Here is a 17,194-nt window from a genome sequence, read left to right on the forward strand (position 1 = left end):
AAGTATTTATTTTCATTTCCAGGTACGAGTTCACGCCGTTGGAAAGGGCTCTGCGCAAGCGGTCATTGTCCTCCGGTACGGTGTAGATCCCAACCAAGAGCGTATCAAACTGTTGAAGCATGCGCACAAACGAGCGGCCGCCAGGGCTTGGGAACGTGAAAAGGCCCTGGTTGCTGCAGGTTGGGACGGCAGGGGGTCATGGACAGAAGAAGAGAAAGAAGAACTTATCTCACATGGAATAGTGGACGGCTGGGTGGCCAGGGACGTCCATTCTGTATCTAAGTACCCACAACTGGCAGACGACCCCGCAAACATCGTATTTGTTCGCGATACCAGAAGAAAACGGAGAAAGAGTGGGAGAGCGCGACACCGCTCATAACTTTAACGTGCCATAAATGAACGCCACTTCGATTTCCAGATTTGATACTGGCCATTTTATGAAAAATAGTGAAGTTTCAAATGTGGAATGCCGGTATTTAGTTCTTAACTATTTTTTTATAGGATTGAAAGTGTTTATACGTGGAAAGGAACGACAAAGAGGCTCCTGTGATCGGTGTGTTACTGATGGTTACGGATAATAGGAGTTATTGCTAGGACTGAGTGGGAAATAAAAGTTTTGTAATGTAAGCTTACGGTTAGGTTAAGATTGACTGGAAGCCGAAAGAAATTCTATGTCGAAAATGTTTTTGTTTTCGTGTCGTACTTATGCGTTACAAAGCTCATACTTTATTTTTACACACTTTATGCCCTTTCATCGTTGGACTGAACTGAATCTCGAAACAACTCACTACAGGGTACCGAGTCATAAATAAATAAACTTAAATAATAAAAAAATATAATAATACAACTGAGCATAATACTTATAAAATCATGGAACCAAAATACTCAATATGCAATCACAATTTTAACTTTTTTTATTGTTCAATGAAATATTTTTTTTACCATTTTTATTTTGAATAGACTATACGTAAATCATTTAAGATGTTATAATTTATCACAAGATCCATGTATTCCTATTAAGTTTTAGCCAAATATTTTGTTCTATCCTTACCTACATATTTTAGGTACCTATATGTAAATAAAAATACGTATATTTTATTCTTGTAGTTGTTCCTTTTATAGACCTAAGGTCTTTTTACTTCGCAATACTAACACTATTTAGCAATAATTTTGTATTTAATATCCTCTAATGTATCTGACTCTCCAAATTAAATGAAATCTATTTTTTGCTTGTTAGGTAACTTGCCATAATAACGCTGGCGGGCTTTAAAGTGTCATAAAATTTGTAGAGATCAGATCTCAATATTTTGGCTTGAACTTGAAAGTAACTTTTCTTGCAAATGAGTTATTCAGAGGGGTAATGGGCGATTTTTGTATAATGTAGTTGTGATTCAGGCGTTTAATTCATAAATAATAAAACTTTCAAGTGCGGCCAAAATGTTCAATCTACGGTGAAAACAGAACAAATTGGACTTGTCATGACCGACTTAGAAAGACTGACTACGCTTTCACTCAAAACGTCAGAGTAACGGAAAGTTTTGTTTTCACTGTTCTTCACAATAAACTGCATTGATTATTGCAAAAAAATAAAAAAATGTTACTGCCCCAAAAAAAGAGAATTATTTCCATTAGGCGTCGTGTGTTTTCAGTACAGTAGGTAGTCAAGCCATCTTCCCGTTCGGAGCGACAGAGTTCTAAGTAGAATACAATAATCCAAAAAAATAGCATGACATCGTAAAAAATAAAATAGACTAAATAAAATAAAACTAATTAAAATTTACAGTCAACGTAATACGTACATTCTGCATGTGTTGTGCAATAATCGAACAGTAGGTCTTATCGTAACCGTTTAGGAACAAACTTCTTGCTGACTTAACAGAACGACTAGAGACTGATTTATTGTTTCCACTCCCCACGTAACTGCTAAGAGAATACGCGCCTAAACCAATACATAAAGCGTAAGAAGTGTGTTTCGCAGTTACGAATGTTAATACTATTGTGATTCGTAGATTTTTCCTTAACGATAAGTCAGCGAGAAGCACAAATTGTAATTAAAAAGTAGATATTTATAGTATATGTCCATAAATGTGTCTCATTTAAAATGTGGTGTCTATTCTGTGTTAGAGATACTTTAATGATAGGTGACTGAGTGGCCGGTGATAGGATGAGAATATTTTTTACAAAAAAAAAAGTATAGACTTGGTGAAAAAAATTCAAAATTCGAATCTATCGGGTCGGGTGCGGAAGGCCCGCGCGTTGGTGATATTTTGAAAAATGTGACTAAAAGAAGCAATACTGTAATGTAATACGTCTTACTCTTTATTTAGAACTTTAAGGTGTATTTTTATTTGAAATTAATTGATAATATAATAATATATCTATTGTGAATGTAGTTATTGATTTCATGGTGATATTTAGAGCGGTATGTTATCTTTTTTATGATGTATAAAGAATTCTAATTTGTAAATAGGTACTTAATTGAGTATGTAATCTGTAAAAATATTGTACATATCTTTACGCTTGAATTATTTATAATGTAACCTGATAAGGATTTTAGGATTATAATGAATTGTAATATATCAAAGTGGAAGGGATTTTACCGAGTGGTTTATATCGTTTGAGCATAGATCAATATTTATTTGAATGTTGGTGTATGGTCAGGCGGTTATTCGACTGTCGCGATAAAAGCTGTTATCAATTTGGCGGGAAAATCAATTGGAGTGACAGCTCCATAGATCACGTGCGGCCATTGACATCCATAGACTTCAGCTTCTAGATTACTTTAGAGAGCTTACAGTGTACGATCTTCACACGAAGCATTTACATGTAGAACTGATTTCCTCGTAATGCATTTAATTTGTATGTAGATATGGTGCATAGACCCCATTAAAATACTCTGAATGTGTATAGATAGTCAACTGTCATACTCTGTTAGTCGGGAGAGTGCGTGCTCATCAGGCGCAAGCATGTACGATAATAATAGAAAGTATTCTAATGGAATATGTAATAAAAAAGTATTAAAATATTCACTTTGTTTCATTTTACCTCACCTATTTTAGTTTCTGCGATCTAATTTTTTCACCTACTTACATAAAGGACGCTAACAATTTGTTAAATAAAATTCAGTTTTGCATTATAAAAATAATTTATTATCAATATACAAATAAAACTATAAGTGCTTATATACAACTAGTGATATGTTTCACAATGGAATAGACTCGTACAAACAATCAAATCAACAATACAATAGGTATATACAAAAAATATGTCAGCACAACAAATATATTTCGAAACACACATACCTACATCACTACGAAATAGTCTATGTTGTACAAAAATGCGAAATTTATGGCTTTAAAAGTAAAAGCATTTTCTAACTTATACTGCCTCATTCGGCAAATATCACGTAATTAATATTCACGGTTATAGTTTTAGCAGGACCTACAAGCACCCTACTTTAGCATATTAAAATTATCAAGCACTCAATATTTACCATGACCAACACCGTATACAACATCGATATCGACATATCAATGGCACTAAAGCCCATCCTTGCCTCTATAAAAGCGTAGAAAAATACAGATTTAACACTAAGCATTTGGAAGTATTCATTAAAGGTTTGAAATGTCCAAAGATTTAATAATTGTATAACATTTTAGCAATTTAATAACACCGATTCTAATTCAACATCGAAAGTTCACAATAGTATGTTAACATTCAAAATTTCATAATGCCTAAAAATAAATAACTACTTACAAGTTAATTTTAACCTTGACTAATTTCCACTATCTATTTATATTCTACATTCTACTAAAAAAATATAATCGATATATCTACATATATAGTTATTATGCTGCTGTGAATGCGTGCCTCTTTACTAATAGTAATTAATTTCTGTAAATTAATAGATCGTCAACTTTTGACATCTAAACATTCATAAATTATCGTAGGATATAAAAATGTTTTCAGTTATAATTTGTATCATTATCACATTTAATTCATAGGATAGCTCATTAACTATAACATGGAATTTAAACACAACTGGCAGAATGCAGATACACAACAACCTACCACAAAAATAAAGAACCAATGTATAATATATTATTAAATAAGATCTTTAAACGATCAAGCCACATCAAATTTATCTTCTAAGCACATAATAATACTACGAACATAAAATTATTTAAGAAAAACAATAAATTAAAAATATCTTCTGAAAATTATGTAAGCCATTAAAATGCAGCAAAATTAGCTCCTGTATAAATCCAATATTGAATGTAGCAAATATGTAATGACAAAAGTCGTCAAAGATTTTTTATTTATCCCGAGATATTAAATAATTTTCAAAAAAAGTTAGTAATAGCCGTAATATTACAAAACTAAACGATAAAAAAATAGTCGACAATTTCGATACACATTTTGCCAGTATTATTTCATTAGTACGTATTCCAAGTTTGAATCAATTAATAAAACCACGTATAGATTTGCACATAAACCATCAAAATGCTAACATTAAATACCTACCATAACAGTTATATACATCGAACTAAGTTAGGCTACAAAAACATATCATTACTATATTTTTGGTATTTTTATTGGAAGCTAAAGCGTCCTAATTTGTCAAAATCAATATTATTTAAATTAACATTATTATTTTACCATAAGTATCGTTTATTTCCAATGGCAAGTGTAGCCCTATCACTCATTTTACATTAAGTAGTACCTTCTTTACGTACATAGTCAACCTACGAAGTTATTCATTATAATAAGGTCAGATGTTAAAATTCTCGAGACTGGGAAACAACAAAAAATATATTACATATAATACTAGCTGCTAACGCGGTTGCTCTCACGTCTCAGCAGAACTTCTTCCCTCAACCTAGTAAAAAGTAGCCTACATCCTTTCTCACACTTGAGACTGTGTACCAAATTTTATTTCATATACGTTATCAGTAGTTTTCGCTAAGAGCTTACATATAAAATGTATGGATGGATGGACAGAATAGAGTGTAAAAGTCGGCTCAGAAAAAAAACTCTGAATCTGTCACCTACCTGTAACGTCAGTATAATAAGTATTTCATAAAGGAACTTATTGAAAAAGCGAATCATCAGAGTCAAGCCTATCGGCTTGCAGACTAGTATTTTCGCAATACAAATTATTTCACAATCGATTTTTGAACTAGATTTTATATAAAACCAAATAGCGGCTGCCGGTTGCATTAAAACCTCCTTCAACATTTACTTGCTTCACATAATACTGTAGAAATATAATTACTTTATTGATGTCATTAAAGTCGAAAATACTGATCTCGAAATGTAGGCATAAAGCTGTTGTAGCCTATACACCTTTACAAAAGACAGAGTTCTTTGCTTAACAACCCATTTTGTAAAGAATTGGATGGCAACTCGATGTGCGATAAAAGACTTAATACTTTGACATCACATAAAAAATAAATTTCTATACTCATAAATATATCAAAATAATAAATATATCTTGGACACCATAGACTGATTAAAAAGCACAAGAAATTATCTTGAGGAAACCTGGATTATAAAGTCTGATATCATCAACCCGCATTAGGCAAGAGCGTCATACTCAATTCTATCTGTATGAGAGAAGGCCAGTGCCCAGCAGTGGGACAGCAAAAAGTCTGATGAAGATAGACAAAAATAACTCACAAAGTTTCAATGCAACCGGCCACACAAGTTTAAGCCTCTTCGACAGGACCTGTGATCCTCGTCCGAACTGAGGTCCACTTCTTCATCATCTCATTATCCACGTGGTCGATGTTCCAGCGCTGCGTGCCTTTAGCTTCGTCGCAGGCGTTGATGTAGAGGTCCCGGGTTGAAGGGCTCCAGTCTATGCAGTGGTCATCGTCGCCGTGTTTTATTTGGTTCGTGTCCTGGAAATAAAATGTCGATTTTTGTAAAGATGCTTTTAATTCATAGTCCATTTGGTTAACCGACTCACGAAAAAGGTTTTATATTTTTTTATCAGTTCACCCGATATTCGTGTTGTTGAAGATCACGAACAAACTATGAAGAACATTAAAGTGGCACAAAATTAAGTATTCCATAAATATTAATACCTAATTCGAAAAACACACATATTAAGATATTTCTGCAGGTAATATTTACTAGCCCCAGGTATGATAGTTTTTTCTAATATTGTTGTATTTTTAAAGCTCCACTTACCGTTTTATACCTCCATAACTGGTTACCTCCTCCGAGATGACAGGAAAACAATCGTATCGGACTTTTCGCTGCAGACTCAGGTAGATCCCAACAAATGTTCCGCGTTGAAAGCCTGGAAATAAAAAAATAATATTTAATAAAATATGTCTTGATTTATTGATCTTTTATGATATCATAGATTGTAGCGCCTCCTGTGCCTAATCAGAACTACCCAAAAAATTAAGACATGGTTAAATGACGCGGCCTACATGTGATGTTTGTACTAAAAAGTCGTAGAAGTACACCATTTTTTTTTATTCTCGGTTTTGCTCTCGGTTTCATCTGCATCTCGAGGAAACCTTCAACCAGATAAAGTCACTTATGACTTACTCCAGAAGTCATCAAACTCGTCCCAATACCATATCTCAATAGGTTCAATTGTTTTACAGTAAACACCCTAACAAATACTTTCGTATCAACCATATAAACTTTCAGCTATGAGAACTGACCTGATGTCCTTATGCCAAGAGAAGACGAACTCTTGTTCAGTCTCGGTATCGGAGCAGGGCTTGATATGCAGCTTGTCCATCGATTCCCCGTGGTTAGCATCTATGCACATCTTCGGGTTGGAAGCTGGTCGAACCTGGAAGATTTTACGTTAATGTTTTATTCAGATGATTACGTTTTATCAAAAGACCAGCTGACCCAACAAATTTTGTATCATTTAAACCTTCCCTAGACCTCTACAATCATTTTAAAACCAAAATGAGCCAAATCAATCCAGCCATTCTCGAGTTTTAGTGAGACTATTCATTTTTATACATAAGGTTAGGTTTCTGCTTCTTTAGGTTTTGCTCTTTTAGATACTCGCTTGCTGAAAATATTAGGATCCATAATTGAGTCAACTATTTATATTTCTAACCTTATGTACATTATGTAATACAATAGATAATATAAATATTAATAGGTTACTATTGCTTTGACGCAGATGCAGCCCGTAAAAAAAGTTGTGGACTAATCCATCCCATGTGGTTGAAACTTCAGGTACATAAGGAAGTAAATAATGAAATATATAGGGACAGCACATCAGTTCTAGATGTACAAAATTAAAAAGGTTATAATATTCATACTTACACGGCCTTTGGCAAATGGATTAGGTTCCACGGTCGGGTATTTAGCTGTCAAGTCAAATGCGATCTGGAATTTAAAAATGTTGTTTTTATTAACCGCGCATATTTTATGGGTTTCTTTGTTTTTTATTGGTTTGAAGAATGGAATTGTTCATCTTCCGGAATTATTATCATCGTCATCATCTGGCATTTTCTCATTTACGACGTATTGTTTCCAAATTGAAATCCATGATTAAATTGTGATAGACAGCCGTGTTGCTGGGAAATGTTCATCACAGTTTCTCCTTTCCAGCTATAATAGTAGGAAGTGGTGAATTTGTGGGGTTGCTGTCCGCTTGTATTTTTCACGTGAAAAAGAGCTTATTTCAGTAGCCGCTAAAGTAATAGGTTAAATAAATGATTTAGATTTTTGATGAAGATGCAGAGGAATTATAGTTTAAAATAACATTTACCTGTGTCATAAACCATCTGAAAGATTTGCACTGTAGTTTCTCCCTGAGGGCTTTCTGTTCTGAGATATCTCCCGGGTCGATCTTGAGGTAATGCGGCCGACGCGAGTACAAGTGCTCGGCGTACTCGTCCATCCATACTTCGGCGACGCGACGGTAGTTCTACAATTAAAAATAAATAATATTAGTTATAATAGTTATTTTTCATATAATTTCAAAGAAAAAAAAGGTTTAAATGATTCGTTCGAAAAGAAAACAATATGATACGATCAAAATGTGATGAAATGATCGAAAATCTTTGATTGCGCAAAACTCCTTGCGCAAAATTTTGCGCAGAAAATTGAGTTTTTTTTCGCCATTTTATTTTTGGATGTTGTTCTTTCAAAATATGCAATTTAAACAATAATCCTGAATTCTACCCACATAAGTTAACTTTATCTGTAGATATTTTTCTCACCTTTCCAACAAAGTCCCCGTGTCCCGGGTTGGGGAAAGGCGCAAACTTGCGGTAGATGTGACCGACGCGAGAACACGGAGTGTCTACCATGCGACCACCGCACTGCCATATCTAACACACAAAATGACAAAACTTAATCAAATGTATAGTATAGTAATGAGTTCATTTTACAAGAATGCGAAGACCTCATAACGTTTTATTTTTTGTCGCAGCTGTCAGGCGAAAATTGCCATTTAATCAAACAGCTTGATTAAACAACGCCGTTCAACACTACTCTGAAATAAAAGTCCCATTAACAATAGTATGAGAAGAAAATGTTGAACGAACCTTAAAACTCAGCTCATATTGCTCCCCACCCCAGATGTCCAAACCGGGATCATAACCGCCCAGCTCCCAGAAGAATTTGCGCGATATTGCGAACAATCCTCCGGCCATTACTGGGCTCCTGGAAAAGGGAAAAGGTTATATTATTACTAAAGACATCAATCATGAACTTTATAAAACCTTATATTTGTATACAATTAAATAAACTTGTTGTGTAATTTTATAACACTATGTGTGTGTATTTCATAGACATTTCAATAAACTTTCGTCGTTTATGTCTACATAGAACCATAAGCTTTCGACGTTTATAGGAACCAATACAGAAAAAAAAATATTGTTATAAAATTAAACCCCAAAGCATTCCTTTTTAATACAGTTTTTAACTTAGTAATGCAGTAAAAATACTTACTCAAAAGGCTCCGGCATATTCTTTTCGTCCTTCGGCAGTATTGGCAGACGCTTATAGAAGAACTCCCAGTCGAACGCGCCGCGAGCTCCTTCGTCTTGCGCGCGATATTCAAACGTGTCATACGCGATCACGTCTATGAACGGACACGTTACCGTGCGGTAATTCAACGCTATCGGTTCTGTGGGAAAAACGAGATGTTTTATGTTTTTTGAGACGATATTTTTTCCAGGAAATAAGGTGTATCCTAAAAATAGCACGATGTAAGGAAATACGTTGGTAAATCAAGCTCCTTCAATCAAGTTTCATTCGCGATCACATCTATGTGCGGACACGTTACCGTGAGATAATTTAACGCTATCGGTTCCGTGGGAAAACAATTTATTTATTAAATATGAGAGCTAACTATTTGTAAATGATACTGTTTTTGAAAACGAGTAACAGCTGAAATCAGATATCTTTTTCCCACTGCGCACCTATGATACGATTGGGCATATTGACTGTAGCGCAAACATAAGCAAAGCAAAAATCAATCACAAGGCTTGTGAATATTTCTCGTATAGTTCATTGTGAAGAAACGTCTAAGAAAATACTTGTTTTTGCTAACATACGACAACATCATGGAAACAATTAGATTAGACAATCTGTTTTATAAATAATGCCGTAAAAATATTAATACAACTCATCGTACGCTTGTTAGTAGATGCACAACAATAAGTCAGACACTGGTAAAATAACTCAACTGTAGGAAAAAAAAAATATGATAGGAGTGACATAAATGGAGTTTCTTGCCGGTTCTTCTCCATAAGACAAACTCTTTGGAGCCGCACAACAAGCTTGACTTTTCTTAAACACCTGTAATAGGTCTATATGAACCTTTGACTTTGATACTGCTTCTCCGAACGGAAAGACCTTCAAGAATAAAATTAAACAATAACAAACAAATACATACACAGACCTAGTAGGGGCGGTAACCAGTTGACATTGGCTTCGGTGTGCGAGTCCAGGAACACAAGGACATCAGCCGTGGCCCGCTTGGCTCCCGCCAGACGAGCTGTTATGAGACCACTGCGCTCTTCTAGGCGAATGACCTTCACTTTCGGCATGTTCTCCTCTAGATATACATCTAATTTCTCCTTTAAGAAATCTGAAAATGTGTTAATAAGAAGACATTACTGAAAGTATGTGTTTGTGAAGCCAAAATAAGCGTTTTAGTTTGAAAGTCGTTCAATCTTAATACAGTTCGTATTAGGATGCTTAAATAGGTATGTATTTAATTTTGAGATTAATTCCTTCGGGAATGGGGAACGTTGCAGACGCATGACATCCCAGAGATGTCATGATAATTAGTACTTTGATTAGTTGTAATTCAGAAAGTAGCATTTTCCGACAAAAGATGCAAAAGGTATCTGAAGTGAGTTACGCCAGTTCCTATACCGATATGACTTCTTAAGAACTACACCACATAGACAAGGAAGACATAAAGCAGGAAGTGACATTCTACTTTCTGAAGCGTTATGAAGTAAAGACAAACTAAGCCATTTGCATACCCTTGTTCAACTCATTTACAACATCGGCAGAGAAAATTACCTACAATATAATTGTATTACGTATTTGTGTTACGAATCAATGTTTCTAGCGACATGAAATGGTAAGAATTTATTATGGGTCGTAGAATTTCAAATAAGTATACATAAGTACACACAAGTAAAAACATAAATACACAGACACAATATCTGTTCCTCCTATTTTGTCAGAAGATTATTCCAACAGTATAAAGCCTTGCATCGAACATTAAACACAAGGTTTTAGAGGCTTTTTATTCACGGCGAACTGTGCCTTCAATAACGAAGTCATAAGTATGGGCATCTTCAAAACTCCATTCACAGGTGCTATTCTCGGCAAAGGTAAGCAACTTACTATGTGTATTGTGTATGCTTTAGTGCCAAGATGACTTCGGTGAGGATCGCATTGATGGACAATATGACAAACCATGTACCACAGTAAATAAAGTACATATAGCCCGTAAGATTTTTGTAACGATCCCATATTTTTTGCTATAAAAATCTCCAGTGAGGCATGTTTTAAACTTCTAAAATTAGGAGAGCTGTCATATTATAATAAACAACATCGAAATTAGGAGTTACTTCATCCAATTACAGCAGAAGTAGTAAACAAATGTGCCTCATTATTACGTCATAATATCCGTTCAATGATAACCAAGCATTAAAACGTACAATCAAACAAACAGTTATTTACATGATTACAACTGCAGTTATGTTATGTCCTCAACATCAATAAAAAACACGGCAAGATAAACATCGAACCGAAGTAAAAGCAATAATTAGCATACGTTCAATACGGGCGGTTAATAACGCAAATACCCATACAAAATTGTTGAAGCCTGACAATTAGATGGAACAAACAATCAATATTATGATACGGTTTAATAGCTTGGCCTCTATACACCTGAACAGCTGTGTAAAATATGTACACATTTCTCAAGTAAGTACTGAATTAATAATTGGAACGACAATAGCCGAGAGTGAAGCGTTGACTTCTTAGAGAAAGGTCGAAGGGGCACATGGGGCAAAGAAATAAATTCAACGGTAATTGGAGGTACGTATACGCGTGCTCAGAATTCTGTGACAGAGTAATCAAACAACCGAAAAAAATATTTTTAAAGATCGTGAGAAATATCATTTGAGTTTTTACTTAAAAGCAACACGTTGCTAAGTCTAACTATAATAAACGATTCGAGTACCTTACTAATTAACATACAGATAAATATTTACGGGTCTCCCTTCACTATGTCGAAATTTTTACACTAGGTAAAGCCGTCCTTTCGACAGTTAACGAAAGGTAACATTATTAACAGGCAACGGCCTTCGAACTCATATCGAACAAGAAAAATAAACAACAAAAACTGATACGAACACGAGCGGAAACTGGTTCGCACAGAAATGTTTAAACTTTTAATATTTTAACACACTAGGTTGATTATCAAAAAAAAATAACATTGGTGCAGGAAAACATATAGTATTCAGATACATGTACTAGCAGTTACCCGAAGTTCCAACCGTGACCTGAGGGAACTACTGGGGAGGTAAGGGAGGCACCAAAATTCATAAAAGTCCTTTCCAAGATTCTAGACTAGCTGTGAATCAAATTTAATTTAAATAGGTTCATTCGTTTTGGCATGAAAGCGTGACAGACAGAGTTACTTCAAGTATAGCTATCCTTCACTACTTAAAAACGTTATCAAATGTTTGTCAATTATCCAGTGTTATGTCCCCTGAGGGACGTCCATATTTACAGACTGCGCGACTAAAGTAGCAACCATTTAGTAATCTGTGCTGCTTGGAAATAATTTCGCATGAATAGGTAGCCCAAAGATTCCATTTTGCGGATTTAATCAACATATGTCAAGTCAAAATTTAAGTGATTCAAAGAATTCTGTAAGAACTACGATAGAAATAACTTTTACACAATACACAAGGGCAATGCTAGGAATAGTTATAAATTATTATTCATTTATTAATTAATTGAAATCAATACACACGACAAACATTTTTTATAAGCGAGATGAGGCCGGTATTTCACAGTTACAGACTACCTTGAGAAGAAACACCGAAACAAACTCAAGGGTCATGGTCTCTTAAAAGTCCATTCTATACCGTGGAAGAGCAATGTAGGATGCAATGTTGCCAAAATTAGAAATGTTTATATATCGATCGAGATAGCGAAACCCATTTGACTAACTAACAAAGCCCCATCTGAATATTATACAAACAAATCACTGAAGTTTCAAGTTTATAAAGTACTAAGTTAGTTTGAAAACTGTCTCAGGGTCGAATGAGTCCCGACGTTCAACCTGCTTTGAGACTACAGGCCGTGACTTTGGATTGGAAAGTCACGGCCGGCCATCAACACGAGCCTTGTATGGAATTAACTAGAAAAAGAGACGTGTTGTTTTTTTTTATTTATTTAAAATTTGCTAGTATTTCTTATTTAAAATCAGTTTACAGTATTATAAGTTCGGAATTAAATGGGTCACTCAACGTATAGATTAATAGCAACCTAAGCAAGACCAATGCATCAGTAGCCAAAACATAATTATTGGTTGCCACTGGAAAGCTAGTGTGCCTAATAATCCCAGTTGTATTTGTGGCCATAAAGTTCCACAAATACATTTAACGTTCTGACAACTTATATTGCCAAAGGTCTATTCCTTAGCGTCATCATAGCATCAATGCCTGATTCCTAACTAATTGGGCTTTGCTTGTTGCAGCCAAATACTGAAGTGTAAACTCTCAACCAAGGTTTTGCGAAAGTCAGATTTTAAATTAACTGGTAAACAAGCAACGACTTTTTAATAGGCAATATAGAATGTTATCGTTTGTTCAAACTAAACGATTTCGTGGTCAATTACTACCAATTATAAACACATAACTTATTATAATCTTACCTTTGGTACTTGCATCGTCGACTAGGAATACTTCTTTTATCAGAGTATTGGGTGATCGTAGTAGAACGCTATAGGCGGTTCTGAGCAGCGTACTCCAATGCTCGTTGTGGAAAGGAACCACTACGCTCACGGTAGGCAAAGACGCAATGTACAGCTTCTTCTCGCAGTCATGATGGCGTATATCAGGTAGAGAACGATTCAGCGGAATTTGGTCACTCAAAGCGCCATTGAATCCATTCACTGCATATAGTTCGCTTTCTTTTTTAGACTCCGATTTTGGCAAATGTGCTGGCAATCCTTGCTCACCAATTCCTAATAGAAATAAACAAATATGTAATGGATTGCATTCCAATGTAATTCCGTACGAAGCATTCTTTGAGGACATTAGTCTTTGTTTGACATGTCCATTACTCTATTTGTATGCAGAACATAGATTTAAGCTATTGATAGTCTGCTAGTGTATCTTGGAGACTGAATACCGCAATTTTGTACTTCCATAAAAACTGCAGGATATGAGACTTTAAAAACATAAGATGTGTGTTAGAAAAACTGCGATTAGCTTTTTTATGCTCACGTATTAATTCAACGATTGCTGTTGGCGGTAACAATGCTTTAAACTATTTTTAGACTATTGCATTCATGAAACAAACATAAAAACATAAATTGCTAAACCAATTATTATGGTTTGGCATTGAAACTTATTAACTTAATTACAATTCTTTATGACTGGCAGTTGAAACAGGTTACAAAACTTTTTGGTAATCAGTTGATAATACGCACCCACTCGTTTCCTTTCATGTTGTATCAGCACATAGTCATGCCAGTCAATTTTCTGAAATAAAATTGTTTTATCAAGCACAGGTTCTCTGAATGGTAAAGTTTTGTATTAAATGGTTTATTGACCTCGATTTATTGAGCCTTATGATAAAAAGTGTATTTACGAAGTGAATGGCATTGAAGCAATAAAATACTATGCAGCTACATTATTATTCAGCAAACATGATTTTATTTTAAAGTTCTGTCCAGTATTATTATACCTATCTGAATACTGCATGTAATCAAATACTCATTCTTGCTGGTGTAGATAACAGGAATGATGAGGTCTATTCAATTCTAGATTTTAATAATGCATAAAATCTAAATATTTTAAAAAGTATTACCATTATTTTTAATTTAATTTAAATACCTGTACTTTTCTAGAAAATACTTACTGCAGATTTACCAACAAATATCAAAATTATCATCATGATCAAATGAGATATACCTACAAATCAGTTGATTATTCACAGTGTGATAATCAATTTTGTCTTCAAGATCTACTGTTAATTTATAAATGTAGCAGATATTAAAACTAACTTCAACAGATAGCTTTGGCAGTTCTGCCCACACATGCATAATAAGTTAGCCTTCAATTTTTTTATTTTGACATACATGCTACTGCAAAGCTCTATCAAAATGCATCCAGTTGCTTATGCACATAAAAGGAACAAGCGCTCAAACCTATATTTTTTTTAATTTACATTACAGTACAATTATAAATTTTACCTTTAAAGTGGCAGGTACGAAAATATCTCTATCTTGCTGGAATCTCTGCGGTATATTAAATGCTTCCCCGGCTTGGTTTGCCAACTGATTACTTGCGTCTAAGTTCATCAGTAATTTCAGTATGTACAACAGTACCACTAGAAGTGTGAGCATGAGAAGGTTCCGGAGCCTTAGAAGGCGCAACAGTTGGCGCCGTGACACACTCATTATGCTGAAAAAAATGGTGCTGCTATAGAATCTGATCAATGATAATTAATCACAGTGTAATTTTTCTCTCAGGTCTTTACTCTTTATGCGGTTTTCTTGTTATTTATTTTTAAAACATGAAAAAGATTTTATTTGTTTGTTATTGTACATACAATTTTCGCTATGCTTCTGATCAAATCCTACTCCATACACATAAATGGAAATTATCTTGAGTCACTCTCAATGCCATGTCCATACATCTATAATATAAAATGAATTGCAAAATGTGTTGGTAAACGCATAACTTAACAACGCCTGGACCAATTTGGCTAATTCTTTTTTTGTTGTGTTTGTTATTGTCAGGAGAAGGTTCTTATGAAAAAAAAAAAATAGGGTAAAGTAGAGAAGTCAGTTGATGGGAGCGAAGCTGCGGGCAAAAGCTATAATGAATATAAATGCATAATTGGTTCCTGGGGGAGCATGTAAAGCCCGCGTCCCAAGCTCAGTAGCAGCCAGGGTTTAGTCCATATGAGTGGCCATCATACGGAATTGAGAAACCTCTTACACTAAGACTTGTCAGGATATTAAAACAACCAGCTCACTCAATAAGAATAAATTGGTTTTACCATGACAGTAATCCACACTATTAATTTACAGGACATTAGTAACAATTAGTACTGATACAATTCCCTGCCTGGAACATAAGACTTCTAGTTTAATTAAGTATGTTTCAGACTCGCTGTCTGCCTGCGTCTGGGTGCTTCGTGCTGCACTCCTCACCGCTGCCACTGCGGGGAAGCTGTCAACAGCCTCGGTCACCACGGCCTGTCGTGCAGTCGGAGTGCGGGCCGCATACCACGACATGCGAATATCAACGACGTGATCCGTCGGGCTCTTGTTGCCGTCGGCGTGCCAGCCGTACTTGAACCAAATGGTTTGGCACGCGACGATGGCAAGAGACCAGACGGCATGTCGCTATTTCCGTGGAAGATGGGTAGGACTTTAGTGTGGGACGCGACCTGCGTCGACACTCTTGCGCCATCCCATCTTCCTAGAACTGCGTGTTGTGTTGGCTCCGCCGCTTCACAAGCAGAGGACCTCAAACGGCGCAAATATAGTAGCCTTATCGGGAATTACATGTTTGAGCCGTTTGGGGTTGAAACTCTCGGGCCGTGGGGTCCGAGTGCTCACGCGCTTGCGAAGGAAATTTCTAAGCGCCTTGTTGACACTTCTCGTGACCCAAGGGCTGGCTTTTATTTCGCACAGAGGTTGAGCATTGCCATCCAACATGGCAATGCTGCCAGCCTTCTGGGTGCATTACCCAGTGACAGCGATGAGGAGCAATTTTTTGATGCAATGTATTAGTTTTAAGTTGTATATATAAGTTTATTTTTAATTTATAAAATTAATGTAAATATTATGTAAATATGATAATTATCGAAAAAATAAAATAGTATGTTAATTATTTATTAAATGCAAAATGAATGTTTAGAAAAAATAATGAATAAAATACAATTCAAATTAATTAATATTACCTGAATAGAGATTTAAGCTACGCCACTAAAATGATTTTCGAAATACATAATTATAATAATTTAAGAACAGGATACCAGGAATCAGATATCATTATCAGTTATATAAATGATAACTAAACCGCCACAAGATAATAATTCATAAATGGGTATCAATTTAATTATGTATAAAACCTACATGGGATTATTGCAGTAAGCAAAAATGTCACTTTCTTACAAAAAATACTTACTCTACAGACTTCCAGCGTCGCTTATTCATGTCTAGAAGCTAGATAAACACTAACATTCATCAAAAGTGTGCGGCGTTACATTAGTTATTTATTTGCATAATGTACAATACTTACACAATATTTGCATACAGGGTTCGTGCGAAAACTGTCCTCTCACAAAGAAGCACGAACAATAACACAAAAGATGTTTTGATACATCACCATCAAGGAAAAACTAGAAGTAGATTTTCAACAAGACACGAAGGCACGAACGAAATACAAAAACTAAACCGCCCGGTGCCACTAATACTACT

General features: G+C 35.1%; 2 protein-coding genes across 7 annotated transcripts in view; one reads left to right on the top strand and one right to left on the bottom strand.

Annotated features, from left to right (window-relative positions):
- LOC124632192 (teneurin-m) overlaps positions 1–3,025 on the top strand; it is a 202,197-nt gene extending 199,172 nt beyond the window's left edge. For all 5 annotated transcript variants that reach the window (XM_047166898.1, XM_047166900.1, XM_047166901.1 and 2 more), the window contains exon 19: positions 23–3,025. In XM_047166898.1, the coding sequence (XP_047022854.1) occupies positions 23–379 (357 nt within the window). In that variant the 3' untranslated portion in view covers positions 380–3,025. The remainder of the gene's footprint in view (positions 1–22) is intronic.
- Positions 3,026–3,126: 101 nt separating this feature from the next.
- LOC124632413 (N-acetylgalactosaminyltransferase 6-like) lies at positions 3,127–17,194 on the bottom strand. 2 transcript variants are annotated; one of them, XM_047167248.1, is made up of 13 exons: positions 17,016–17,194; positions 14,954–15,164; positions 14,189–14,240; positions 13,409–13,720; positions 9,899–10,087; positions 8,944–9,121; positions 8,538–8,655; positions 8,211–8,321; positions 7,757–7,915; positions 7,309–7,371; positions 6,684–6,817; positions 6,196–6,307; positions 3,127–5,903 (listed from the first exon to the last, which is right to left on the bottom strand). In XM_047167248.1, the coding sequence occupies exons 2-13, from the start codon at positions 15,158–15,160 to the stop codon at positions 5,709–5,711; spliced, it is 1,830 nt and encodes a 609-aa protein (XP_047023204.1). In that variant the 5' UTR covers positions 15,161–15,164; positions 17,016–17,194; the 3' UTR covers positions 3,127–5,708. The 2 variants fall into 2 exon arrangements, with proteins under 2 accessions (XP_047023204.1, XP_047023203.1); XM_047167247.1 differs by lacking the exon at positions 17,016–17,194 and adding an exon at positions 16,902–17,009.

The sequence above is a fragment of the Helicoverpa zea genome, chromosome 8, assembly GCF_022581195.2.
Source record: "Helicoverpa zea isolate HzStark_Cry1AcR chromosome 8, ilHelZeax1.1, whole genome shotgun sequence".
NCBI classification, from domain to species: Eukaryota; Metazoa; Arthropoda; class Insecta; order Lepidoptera; family Noctuidae; genus Helicoverpa; species Helicoverpa zea.